General features: G+C 36.5%; 1 protein-coding gene across 2 annotated transcripts in view; it reads right to left on the bottom strand.

Moving 5' to 3' along the window:
- Positions 1–12,373, bottom strand: part of LOC149733953 (uncharacterized) — a 55,190-nt gene that overhangs the window by 40,849 nt on the left and 1,968 nt on the right. For both annotated transcript variants that reach the window (XM_089880689.1, XM_089880690.1), the window contains exons 2-11: positions 6,002–11,425; positions 5,819–5,845; positions 5,650–5,756; positions 3,247–3,355; positions 3,006–3,182; positions 2,854–2,901; positions 2,251–2,367; positions 2,045–2,140; positions 1,791–1,988; positions 20–216 (exon numbers count right to left, since the gene is read on the bottom strand). In XM_089880689.1, coding sequence (XP_089736815.1) covers positions 20–216; positions 1,791–1,988; positions 2,045–2,140; positions 2,251–2,367; positions 2,854–2,901; positions 3,006–3,182; positions 3,247–3,355; positions 5,650–5,756; positions 5,819–5,845; positions 6,002–6,041 — 1,116 coding nt within the window. In that variant the 5' untranslated portion in view covers positions 6,042–11,425. The remainder of the gene's footprint in view (positions 1–19; positions 217–1,790; positions 1,989–2,044; positions 2,141–2,250; positions 2,368–2,853; positions 2,902–3,005; positions 3,183–3,246; positions 3,356–5,649; positions 5,757–5,818; positions 5,846–6,001; positions 11,426–12,373) is intronic.

The following is a 12,373-nucleotide window of genomic DNA, read 5'->3' as shown; positions in this document are numbered from 1 at the left end:
AAAACTAAACTTAACTTACCTTTAACAACGCGATAAGTCTATCATGCTCACTTTTATGCAGTAAATAGGGAAAGTGTGAACCTGTGAGTGCACAATGATCTATGGCTTCCTGGCGGTTGTACCAAGGCTCAGTGGCAAAATAAAAAAAATGCCAACGCTCCGTTAGAGTGGTAAAGTTATACGTATACAATGGAAGTTCTCCACCTACAGTCATGTCTACGACAAAAAAATTAAAGCTTTACACTTAAGAAGAGTATCAATTTAAAACGTTGTGATGATAACAAAAGTAATAAAACTTTTCATTTATTTTCCACAAGACAGTTGTACAAAATATTTGGAGAATTTAAATTAAAACACCAAGGAGTAAACATATAGGGTGATATACCCATAGGCGCCGTTTTATATGGTGCAGAAGAGGTTGGCCTACTCTGGATGGTATGCAGACCGTGCAGCACCTGCTGCATATACCTGCATTTTTTTATTAAAACCCGTTTAAAATTAAAAAGAACTAGTCATTTTAAACTCGCAAATAACTAAAAAACTATATATTTCAACGCACTCCGTTGTTACACCATCGGTTAGCGTAACAATTATCATTTGTGTCACAAATTTAATTAACCTTATACAAATCCAAATATTTAAAATAGACAAGTTTGATAAGATAACCAAACGAAGTATTCATTGTAAACGTGACAATCTTTATTAAGTTTACTTGATCGCCAACGTTTAACTAACAGGTTTTCAAGCTACTTCAGGGTTCAGGCTTAATAATAAATGACTAAATGTGTCAATCGCTATTATGATGCAATAAATCCCCATGTAAATTCCTACTATTTCATAACAAACATACTGCTTGGCAGAGGCAACGTTGTAAATATAAGTCGTGCTATTACCAGAACATATTTAGGCCGCATAGATTGGCCAGTTTAATTGGAGAATTACATTTATTTTACTTGTAACTGTGAGAAAGCCAGTTCCAAGTTGACGTGCGTATATGACGCCATAGTCAACGCGCAGGTGCGTTTCACATACCCCAGATATTTAGAAAAACGGCGCGCCTGAGCGCCATTATAAATACAAGTCCCTTGGTTATACCACGACCGTATTAAAACAAAACAACACATACATTGGTCTGTTTAAAACACATTCAAGCATTAACTTTTTTTTTAAACATTTTGTGTGGTGGATGCCATTGGATTTAATTAACCACTTTAACAGACAGCTGCAGACACAGGTGCTTGCTACATATTTTAGAACAAGCTTTATAAAAAAAGTACAACGCCACGCTGTTCGCAAAACTAGAACGACAATGACATAACGGTTGACAGGCAAAGTCTATATTGCGAATTGCCTGAAAATGATTAACAAGTGTAAAACACACAATTCGTATAAACATAAGATCTGATCTATGTATGGATCAACAGCATTTTAAGTTTTTCGAGGTGTTATTATTGTTCATATGCATACTGTATGATCAACGTTTTTTGACATACGAGTTGGTGACTGCTTGATTTCACCAGTTACAAAACCATATGGACAATAGGCAACAAGGATTGGTTAATTAATAGTCGCCGTTATTATTAACACTGCCATAGTGCCATGGAACGTAAAGTATAACCATGTGTTGGCACGAATTATAAAAACTCGCTTATGCCGTATTCTCCTAATTTCTGTAAAACAAATGACGTTATAATAAACGTGGCAAAGTTTGGTGAACCTAACATGAAATTCTGAATGTTGTTGTTAATAGAAATGATGTTAAAACAAACACAGAAGTAATTGTCCCTTACCTCCAAACTCTGGTGGCAAGTTAACCGATTCATAATCTGAAAATGCCCATTCATCTTTCTCATAAAAGTTTTGTGGGTTGGTTTGAAGTAATCCAATCCATACTGTAGAGTCAAAAGCCAAGAGGTGCATGCGTGCTTTTGTGTAGATAAAATCATTCACAACCTTTGATTTTGGCATGGCTAAGCGGCCCCAGGTGTCTAAATATCTTCTTCATTAATTATATGCTTAACCAACATTTTTATTTAAAAAGTACCTTTGCAAAAATCTGAAGCCTCTGTATACCTTGCCTGTTCTTTAAAGAAAAGATAAGTCTTACCATCCAATACTTCCTCATGTGTTGCTGTTATGCCTGAATTCATCAAAATATTAGTCATTTTTAGGTAATAATTTTTAAATTAAGTTTTAAACTAAATAAATGTGTCTCTAATTATTATTTACTTAACACAAAATAAAAATTACCTGAAGACTCATCACAGTTTCTGGAATCCTCCTTGAAAATAACATTGCACCTGCACACTTTGTTAATGCAATCTTGAAAAGCAGGGCAGCTGACAGGGCAGTCAAGTGCTGGGATGTCTAAACATACAATAAAATAAAATGTGTATAATCTTTGATATCAGGCAAATAAAAACGACATGACATTTTATTTTTTATCTGCCAGACAGACCCTTCCCAGACAGAATCCAAACATTATTAATAAATTAAGTTTGAATTTTATATTTGTAAATAATTGAGATTGCAAACAAATCATGAAAGATTAAATATGGAGTTGAAAATGTGGTGTAATTTGCAGAGGTCACACCGATATATAAAAAGTTCGTGCGAAGCAACATGCGTCTTACTTGAGCTTTACATGTGACCATAGTTTGACCTTTACATTGGCCTAGTTTAGCCTTCACGTGCATTGAGTTTTAACACTTACATGCATCGTAGTTTAACCTTTACATAGGTCTAGTGACTAGTGTAGCCTTTACGTGCAAGGTAGTTTAACCTTTCATATCAGTATCAGTATGGGTAAAAGCTTAAAATATTACTATCGGTGGAAAAACATAAAGTACAAACCAGTTCTTGTGCCCGTTGGACCAATATTAGGCTGATGTTGGCAAGTAGCTGAAATGTAAAATAAATATGATAAAGATTATTGTATAGTAACAAATGGGAACTTACTAACTTAATTATCAACAAAAACATAAAAACTGCAACAGGAAATGCACCTTTTTGACAAATGAATGGTTTCCTTTCTGCACAGTTACTGGCTAACCACTGCCAAGAACTAGCTTTGTCAATGTTCACACAGTCTTTATTTTCATGTGATTGTGCTCCAACTGAAGAGTGGAAGTTAGTATAATCACCACTCCCCAAAGCCTCTCCTTTGTTCCATATAAATCTTCCTAAAGATAATCAGAAATAGGGGATTGATTGCCATGCATTGCAACCGAAATAAAAACTACATACCTTCGGTTATGGTATCATCTAAGCCAATCCAATAGGAAGAGTGGGCATTCCAGGTTAAGTTGCTTGTTATAGCATTACTCAGTGCATTTTGTACTGATGTACTTGTTATCTATTAAAAAACTATAGAAGGTAAAGTACAAATGCACTACTATTTTTAAAAAAAATAAATAAAAATGCCTCTTCTTAAGTGCTATAATTACTAAACTTATATGCGTGATGGCAGTCATACTGAAAGGAAATCATAAGTGGTGATCCACTTAGGCCCATGCTGCTGCATTTACACCTAGCCCTACTAGTACATAAAACATTATGTTATACTTTCCCTTTATAACTTACACTGACTAACAGTAGCACAACAATATAAGCATTTTTAGAGATGCAAAAATAAATTACATAAATTTAGAAATCAATATGTAAGCTACTTTACTGCAATATTTTAAAATTCCTGAATACTCACTTAAAATACATATTTTACTTCTATCTATCCATTTCAGGGGCGCAACCAGGGGGGCTGTTTTGCTGTCATGACAGCCCCCTTTTCCGCAGACACGCACGCAGCCAGAAAGTGCTAAGACGCACACACACGCGCGTTGCATTTAATATTACATTCGTTCGCTTAAAATTGGAATAACTTTTCGTTCAATTGTTACGTCACTTGTCCTATTGTAACGTAACTATTAATTATGACGTTTCATAATATAACAATCTGGAGGAATGTGCTAACTGCACAACCAACCACGAGATCGAAACATCGTGTATGAGCGTCACATTTTTACGCTCTGCGCCGGCGTAGGAAATAAAGGAAGACGCATGTGGTAGCATACATTCAACACTTAACAAACGAAGCAATCGTTGTGAATTTATTCTCGTGAAAAGTGACGTAATAAAACTCTGGTTCTCGTGCGGTGTCATCAAACGATGTTTTTTGGCCTTTGTCCAAGCTCTGTCGGGGCGATACTTTATAATAATATATTACAATTTGTGTTGGTTCCAATTTACTGATAGCGTCGCTCCTCGCACTTATATTTGCACCAATTAAAATGCATAATAATCGCGGTTTATCAGCATTTAAATCAGTGGTTACCAAACTTTATCTACTCGCGTACCACTTTTTGGTTCAAGCAGCGTTCTCAAACCACCTACATTCTAAACTACTAAAGGCTCATGAACAACTCATTTTAAATAGTGAAATTAAAAACCGCACGCACACCTATTTTTTCCGCGGGCATGAACTTGGCACTGCCTTTCTCAAAGTTGAAAATAAAAGTAATTTGCCTATTAAACAGGGCAACAGGCGCGGTAATAAACAACCTAAATATGTTCCAGAAGTAGCACTGCTGTATATTTACGATGTTTTCCTCAGCCAAGCAGCATAATTATTACGAAACAGTAGGGATTCACACGTGGATTCATCGCGTCATAATAGCAATTGTTTGACCTGGGAATTGATTACGTCATAATAGCAGTTCACACGTTGATTATTTGCGTCATATTAGCGATTGTCCCCTTGATTATTTAGCCTGCAGGTGCTTGAAAACAGGTTGAATATTTGCCTTTTCATGCGCATAAGTAAAGATAGGCTTGCAAAAATATTCTGTACACACGTAAAACAACGCCTAGGTTTAAAAAGTTAGGAACACCGGTGTAGGGAATATAGCATGGAATGTCACGCTCTACGTAATTTATGTGGATTAAAATAATGCTCACGACAATCACTAAAAGATCATTTGCGATCGTTTGGTGTGAACTTAATAACGTGCTCGCGTACCACCTGGGAGGCCTTCGCATACCATAGTTTGGGAAGCACTGATTTAAACTAATCATCAGAAACAGAAATAATACAAAAACTACAGATCGTATGGAAGCAAATAAAACATGATTGTTTACCAACAATCTCGTTTGTGATGGAACAATCGTAATGGTTTATCAAAGGTATTCTGACGTAAATAATCGTTACATTAACATGCGTAAATCTGCAACAATGTTTCCTCTGTTTATATTAATTTAGATACGTCTTTTTAATAATGTAGTGTTAGTTTTAATTTACCGCGTAAAATAGAATATATATTTGTGTGCACAACCAATAAAGGGAGTGTTTTATCGCGTCAGAGATAAACGTGGACTAGACGTAAATATGACAGCCCCCTTTTGAACGCGCTGGTTGCGCCACTGATCCATTTAACAGCATCTGTAAGCCAACGAATATATTTGCCCTGCAGACTGGTGCGCACACATTCAGATTAGTCTGATTTCACTTGTTACACACATAAAACTGTTATAATTCTTAATGTCTACGCTACTGAAAAAAGCATTTTTTTAAGTGGTTGCCAATAACACCCTATTGAACTTTATGGACATCACCCATACTAAAAACTTTTAAACCTGCCAGGAACAGAATGTTACCGAGTAAAGCAGTAGTCCATCTAAATTTCTGCAGTAAGCTTCAGCATCATTAAAGTTTTTAAGATCAGTGACAACTTCATACATTATTCCATTAGCCAGCTCCACATCTGCAGTTCATTGCAATTAGAAAATGCGTAGTAAAATATAAAACATTAACATATTTACTTACATCCTTGGACATAGTGCTGCGTTGTATCTGTATATAGGAAAAATAAATTCGACTATTTTAATTTTAAATTAAAAGGAAAAAAACAAGATAAGATGCATAAAACTGTTATCTTGCTGGCACAGTAAAATCTACTAATATTAACTTTTTCAACTAACTGGTAAAACGAAGCAATGTTTTACTTACACAAATTTAATAACCATAATGTGAATATCTTTGTGATCATTCCTGTATATGTCTCAGCTAAATAAAAATTGACGAATTACTAAGCCCGATATTTTGTGTTCGAACTTCGAAGATAGAGTTAAAGTTCTTTTTTCTTTTTTTTATTTTAAAACAATCAGGCCAACCAATCAACGAGCGCGATTATTTTTAAAATAACGTCTGCGAAAGATCGGATAGGTGGAAGGCTCTAGTATTTTATCAGATAGGCGGCCAATTTGTGCGCAAAATAACACAGTAGGTATAGGAAAAATGCATGTTTTTTGGTTATTTGAAGGAAAACTTAGACTTAAAAATAAATTGAAAGGATTGGAAGGTCTAAAAAACATGCGAAATTTGTTTTCTGTATCGAAAAAAGTCAAAAACGAAATTTTAAAGCGGTGAATTTGTAACATTTAATATGGGTAATTTGATATATATATTTGCAAAAAATGTTTAATAGGGTACTAGGTACATATAAGCTATTTTACGCCTTTCCACAAATAAAAATGTATCAATAGTTGTTATCAATTTTCTATTATTACAAGTTTATATTTTGTAGGGTACGAACATTACCCAATGTCGTTCAAACAATACCAATTATTATGTAATAATATAATGTATAGGTAACATGTTTAAAACTATAGCAGTAGGGCAAGAAAAAGAATGTTTAGACCAGTGGTTCTTAAACTGGGGGGCGCGCCCCCCTAGAGGGGCGTGTAGCACTTGGAAGGGGGGCGCGAAAAACTGTAAAATGAAGTGTTATATGTCTTATTACAGTGGTGTTCAAAAGGCTTAAATACGACGCACGCAAAAGTTAAATTAAAATAGCAAACCTTTAAGTCTGAATTGCTATTATGTCTTAAATAATTGCCAGACAAAACAATCGCTACTATGATGCATGAATCCCTATTATTTCGTAACAAATAGTCTACCTGGCTAAGAAAAACATGGCAAATATAAGGTTAAACTATGACGCAAACGTAAACGGAACGGTTATTTGATTTCACTTTTGCGTTGATCGCGAAAATGTGTTTTACGCAATAATACAGGTACAGTCAACCAAGGGGGCGCGGTTTAAAGCATGTCCAATATGTCAGGTTTGGCTGTGGTGGATTACGGCAGAAATTAATTGAACACCACTGTGATAATTTAACAAAAAGGGGGGGCGCAAGTTTGTTGAGATCTTCATTGGGGGGGCGTGCTTCAAAAAGTTTAAGAACCCCTGGTTTAGACCTAATTTTCAAAGCGTACAGTATTATTTCGTGTCATTTACGTATATTCCCATTTATAAATACACTTAATAATCAAAATTAACAATGATTTTAAACTGTCCCATCTTATCCTGTGTGTTTTCAAATTTGTAAAATTTTACCTGTTGTGCGGATCGCTAAATAACTCCTCGTGTGTTTTATTAAATTGGTGACAGTTAATAAAGGAATGATAGTACTAATTCGTGGTATTACCCAAAAACCGTCATATATTTTGATTTTGGAAATATTTGGCAATATATGCTTAAGTGTTCCATCTTTCCCCATTGTACTATACATGGTAACTCGTAAGCTGGCACGAGGTGTATGAGACACCCGTGTTATAACGACTGTCGTTTTTCGGCCACACGAGTAAAAAGTAAGTTACATACATATAGCACACACACACCACACACACAGCACACACACAGCACACACACAGCACACACACAGCACACACACAGCACACACACAGCACACACACAGCACACACAGCACACACACAGCACGCGCACCATAGATACCTAAACATTTTTAGGTATCCATGCACGCACACTATTAGGCTACTATTACCAAACTTATTTTAAATTAGTTTAATAGACATGTTTTACTTTATTTACTAACACTTTTCTTGAACAGCATGGTTTACATATTACACCATACTTTCCTCTCCCTACGGGCGTGCAAATTTAAAATAAAATCTACAATGCGAGACCAAAGAAGAATACAATGCACTACTGCTACCAACCGGAAGTCAATATTTAAAACACAATCCAAATGCGATACTAAACAAGTATACAGTGCACTAGTGCCATCACCGGACGCGGAGAATAAGAACAAAATCAGCAATGTGACACTAAAGAGGTAAACAGTGCACTACTGCCACCTACCGAACGCCAATATTTAAAACAATATTCGTATAGTGGCACTAAAGAGGTAAACAGTGCACTACCGCCACCCAACGGACGTGCAAATTTAAAAATAAATATCTGCAATGTGACACTAAAGGGGTATACAGTGCACTACTGCCTCTACCGGAAGCGAAGACTATAAACAAAATCCGCAATGGACACTATAGAAGTATACAGTGCACTACTGTCACCTAACGGGCGTGCAAATTTAAAATAAAATCCACAATGCGACACCAAAGAAGTATACAGTGCACTACTGCCACCTATACCTCTTTGTTGTCACATTGTGGATTTTGATTTAAATCGCCGTCTTCAGTAGATGGCAGTAGTGCCATTCACATTAACTCGTCATATGGTAACTCGCTAATCTCGTTATTTTGCATGGTCATTGGTTTACGCCATTGAGTTATAGCTTATTTTAGCGCAATATTGTTTAATCTAATTTATAAAAAAGGTTCTGATAGTTTATGGTACTATTACCAACTAAGAACTGTAAAAATAATACCCGTAAAAGATTAGGCTCTTAAAAGTGAAACTGTACTTTCACCATAATTTTCTTTACTACCATAATGCGAGTAATAACCAACCTTCTACAGCATCAGATGACACGCTCATGACGTTAAGCGTGTTAACTTTGTTTTTGCGAGTAAATATGCGAGTACTTACGCGCATAAAAGTGACCATGCAAAAAGGGTAATAGTAGGTTAACAAATATAATTATACCACCCAGTTCAAATTTAACCCTTTGTTGAAAACGTCCCAGACACAACGTTTTAATGAAAATGTTTTCGAGGCGACGCTACTTAATTTACTAATACTTTTCTCAAACAGGATGCCTGAACGACATTATATATATATAGGGTATGACCAAAATAAGGGCTTTATGCAAGGGAGTCACATCAACAACAACGTAAGTTTGTTGGATGTCATAATCTATACTCGAACTGAGAAAATATTTCAGCATTTGTACTCACATTGGATATATAGTGGGGTGGGGAAAATGGGACACCTTTAGCACATAATGTCTAAATATCCTGATCGTGTTTTAAACAATTAACAAAAAATTAACAACTTTCAATCATTTTACATTTCGTAAACATGTGAACAAGGGAGTCTGTTTCCGTATTGCAGTTTGGAGAGTCGATCATCCCAAAGTTAAACAGACAAGCATTGGTTACCACCGCGCGAAGGTTTAGTTTGATTTGAAAGGATCGAATAATAATTACTCTGGCAAATGTTTGACCAATCGAAGTTTGTTGTTAAATTTAGTTCACCCTGCCATTTTTCCTGCGTTTTTCCGGATATTCTTTTACCTGTTGGATAAAATACTGGTACGCTACCTTCGTAGAGACTGCATAGTCCTTCAAATGGTCCTTAAGCATTGTTATATCTTTTTTAGTGCGTGCATTTTCTTTGTATTGAATCTGGTCCCATTCCCGCGGTAGTGCATTTAGTAATTCGTAGAATTTCAGCGAGTGATTGGTAGAAGCCGCGATATTGTTTATCTCACAAACTTCATCGTAGGTTTGGTACTGCCCGGTGGGTTTGAGGAGTTGGTTATATTCAGTTACCCCCGCTTCAACTAACGTTTTGTCAAACAACGGTCTTTTTTTAAATTTCACATTTTTGTTTAACCAAAGGTAGTTTCGCTGCTCATTATCTTTACGCGATGTTGGCCCAATTACAAGTCGTGCTGCTGTGAGCGAGGAGCGAAGCGTTCTGTATGGAATAACGGTTTTGATTAGCGCGTGGTTGTTCGGTAAATTTGATTTGATTGCCTCCCATAAGTAAGATTCTGGTATTATAAAGTTTCAATAGCTTTCCATGTTGATTGTGAGGCTGGGTTAAAAAGCTCGTATAACCATTTTAACTTCTGCGCAGCTATATAGCTCGTTATATCCATCATATTAATCCCTCCCTCAGCTACGGGGGAGATCAGAACCTTTCTACTAACTTTTTCCTATTTCGATACCAATATTAACGCGAAGAGCGATCTGTTTAACGACGTAGTAAAAGCGTTCGGAACATCAACAGGAAGTACACTTAATTTAAATAAAAGCGTTGGTATTATCAGCGTCTTGATTATCGTCACTTTTCCCAGTAAGGTTAAGGTTAAACCTCGTCTTGACCACATATTTAGAATTCTTTTAATGCGTGATAGTGAGTCGGAGAAATTGATTTGAAATAAATCAAGGTCACTTCCAGGAACCGCAATTTTTACCCCGAGGTATTTAAAACTGTCTTTGGCCCATTTTAGCTGGATTGCTGTAGATCGTGACTGTGTTTTAACCATAGAACTTATAGCGCATGCCACCGATTTTCTAGGTTAATTTTGCATCCAGACACCTCTTTAAACCACCGTATTTCTTCGCTCATTGCGTTGAAGGAACCTGACGATCCGTTTATAAAACATAATGTATCGTCCGCAAATAGCGATATCTTAAGTTCTTTATCCGCTGTGCTTATTCCTTCAATACATTGATTCAAACGAATATGTTGCGCAAAGCATTCTATTGCGAGTACAAATAACAAGGGCGAGAGCGGATTTCCCTGTCGCACACCTCGTTTGATCGGAAATGACTCTGACAAGAAGCCAGCATTACTTATTATTCCCGTTGCTTTTCCATATAATATTTTAACCCATTGCACTACGCTTTGCAAACCGTAAACTTTTTCTATAAAAACCTACTCAATTAAATCGAATGCCTTGTACAAATCAAGAGATAAAACTACGCCGGGTATATCCTCCGTCTCTGCAAAGTCCATAACATCGAATAGCAAGCGGATATTCTCCCCTATATATCTGCCTTTTAAAAATCCTTTCTGGTCGTTATAAATAAGGCGCGGCATAACTAGTTTCAATCGTTCTGCAATTACTTTCGATATAATTTTATAATCGGTATTTAAAAGAGTTATAGGGCGGTAGTTTTCGACTATAAGTGGGTCTTTATCGGGTTTGGGAATTAGTGTTGTTATGCCGTTTCTTTGCGAACCGCTCAACAAACCCGTTTTAAGCGCATGGTTTGTGGATTTTAAAAATGCCCCTCCAATTTCTTCCCAAAAGGTTGTATAAAATGCCGTACTTAATCCATCGTTGCCTGGTGATTTATTTGTTCCCATTTTCCGTAACGCTTCATAGCACTCCGTCTTGGATATATCCTTTCCCAAAAAGGACTCTTCCTCCTCGCTATTGGAGTAGCTGCGCCACGCGGATATGGGAATCTATTTGCTTAGCATCCGTTGATCTGCTTGAATATAGCTTTTGATAGAACTGAGTGTGGTTATTGTTTCCCTGTGGTCCGCAATGACTAGCCCGCTTTGTTTTAGTCAAACGATTGTATTACGTTTTTTGTTTCTCTTTTCCAGGCTTAAAAAATATTTTGTATTTTTTCCCCGTTTTCGGCCTAGTTTGTTCGGCTAAGCACGATAGCTGCCCTCGTTTTGCCTTCCAATATCGAATCAATGCGCCGCTGGGTTGCTAATTTTTCTATTCGATCTATTTCTTTGGTTTGCGATGTTCTTTTCTCGGCGGCATGTTTAATAAATTTCCCTCGCAACCAGCACTTTATACTATCCCAGATTATATGCGGTGATACATCTAGTAGAGTTTCATCGATCGTTAGGAAAGCGCGGATTTCGGATTTCAAGTGATTTACGAATTGGGGGTCGTCTAAAAGGCTGTTATTTAGTTTCCAATACCCTGGGCCGTTTGCTTTAAACTCCGGGTTTATGTTTGAAACAACAAGTCTGTGATCCGATTTAATACTGGGTTCTATATCACAGTTTTTTATATGTGGTGTTAGACCTTCTGAAACAATAAAAAAATCGATGCGACTTCCGGTGATAGGATTTTGTTGGACGCGGGAAAATCTCCGCTGCCTTGGGTTTAATTCCCTGAATATATCAACCAGATCGAACTCTTTCATGTAGTTCTTAATTTCCGAACTGGATTTACCATTTGCGTGTTTGTTGCCCGGTGACTCTTCTAGATCATTTGACATAATTGCGTTAAAATCTCCTCCTATTATAGCGTCGTTATCTAAATAGTCGTTTATTATCCCAAAAAACGAATAAAAAAAATTGGGTTATCGGAGGTTGATCCGTATACATTGTAAGCCGTTTTGGTCCTGCCGAAATTGAGGCGATCAGGAATCTTCCTTCAGTATCGCTCTCTGTATGATGTACAGTCCAATTCT

Source organism: Ciona robusta, chromosome 7 (assembly GCF_009617815.1).
Source record: "Ciona robusta chromosome 7, ASM961781v2".
NCBI classification, from domain to species: Eukaryota; Metazoa; Chordata; class Ascidiacea; order Phlebobranchia; family Cionidae; genus Ciona; species Ciona robusta.
This window is presented reverse-complemented; position numbering and strand designations above follow the sequence as displayed.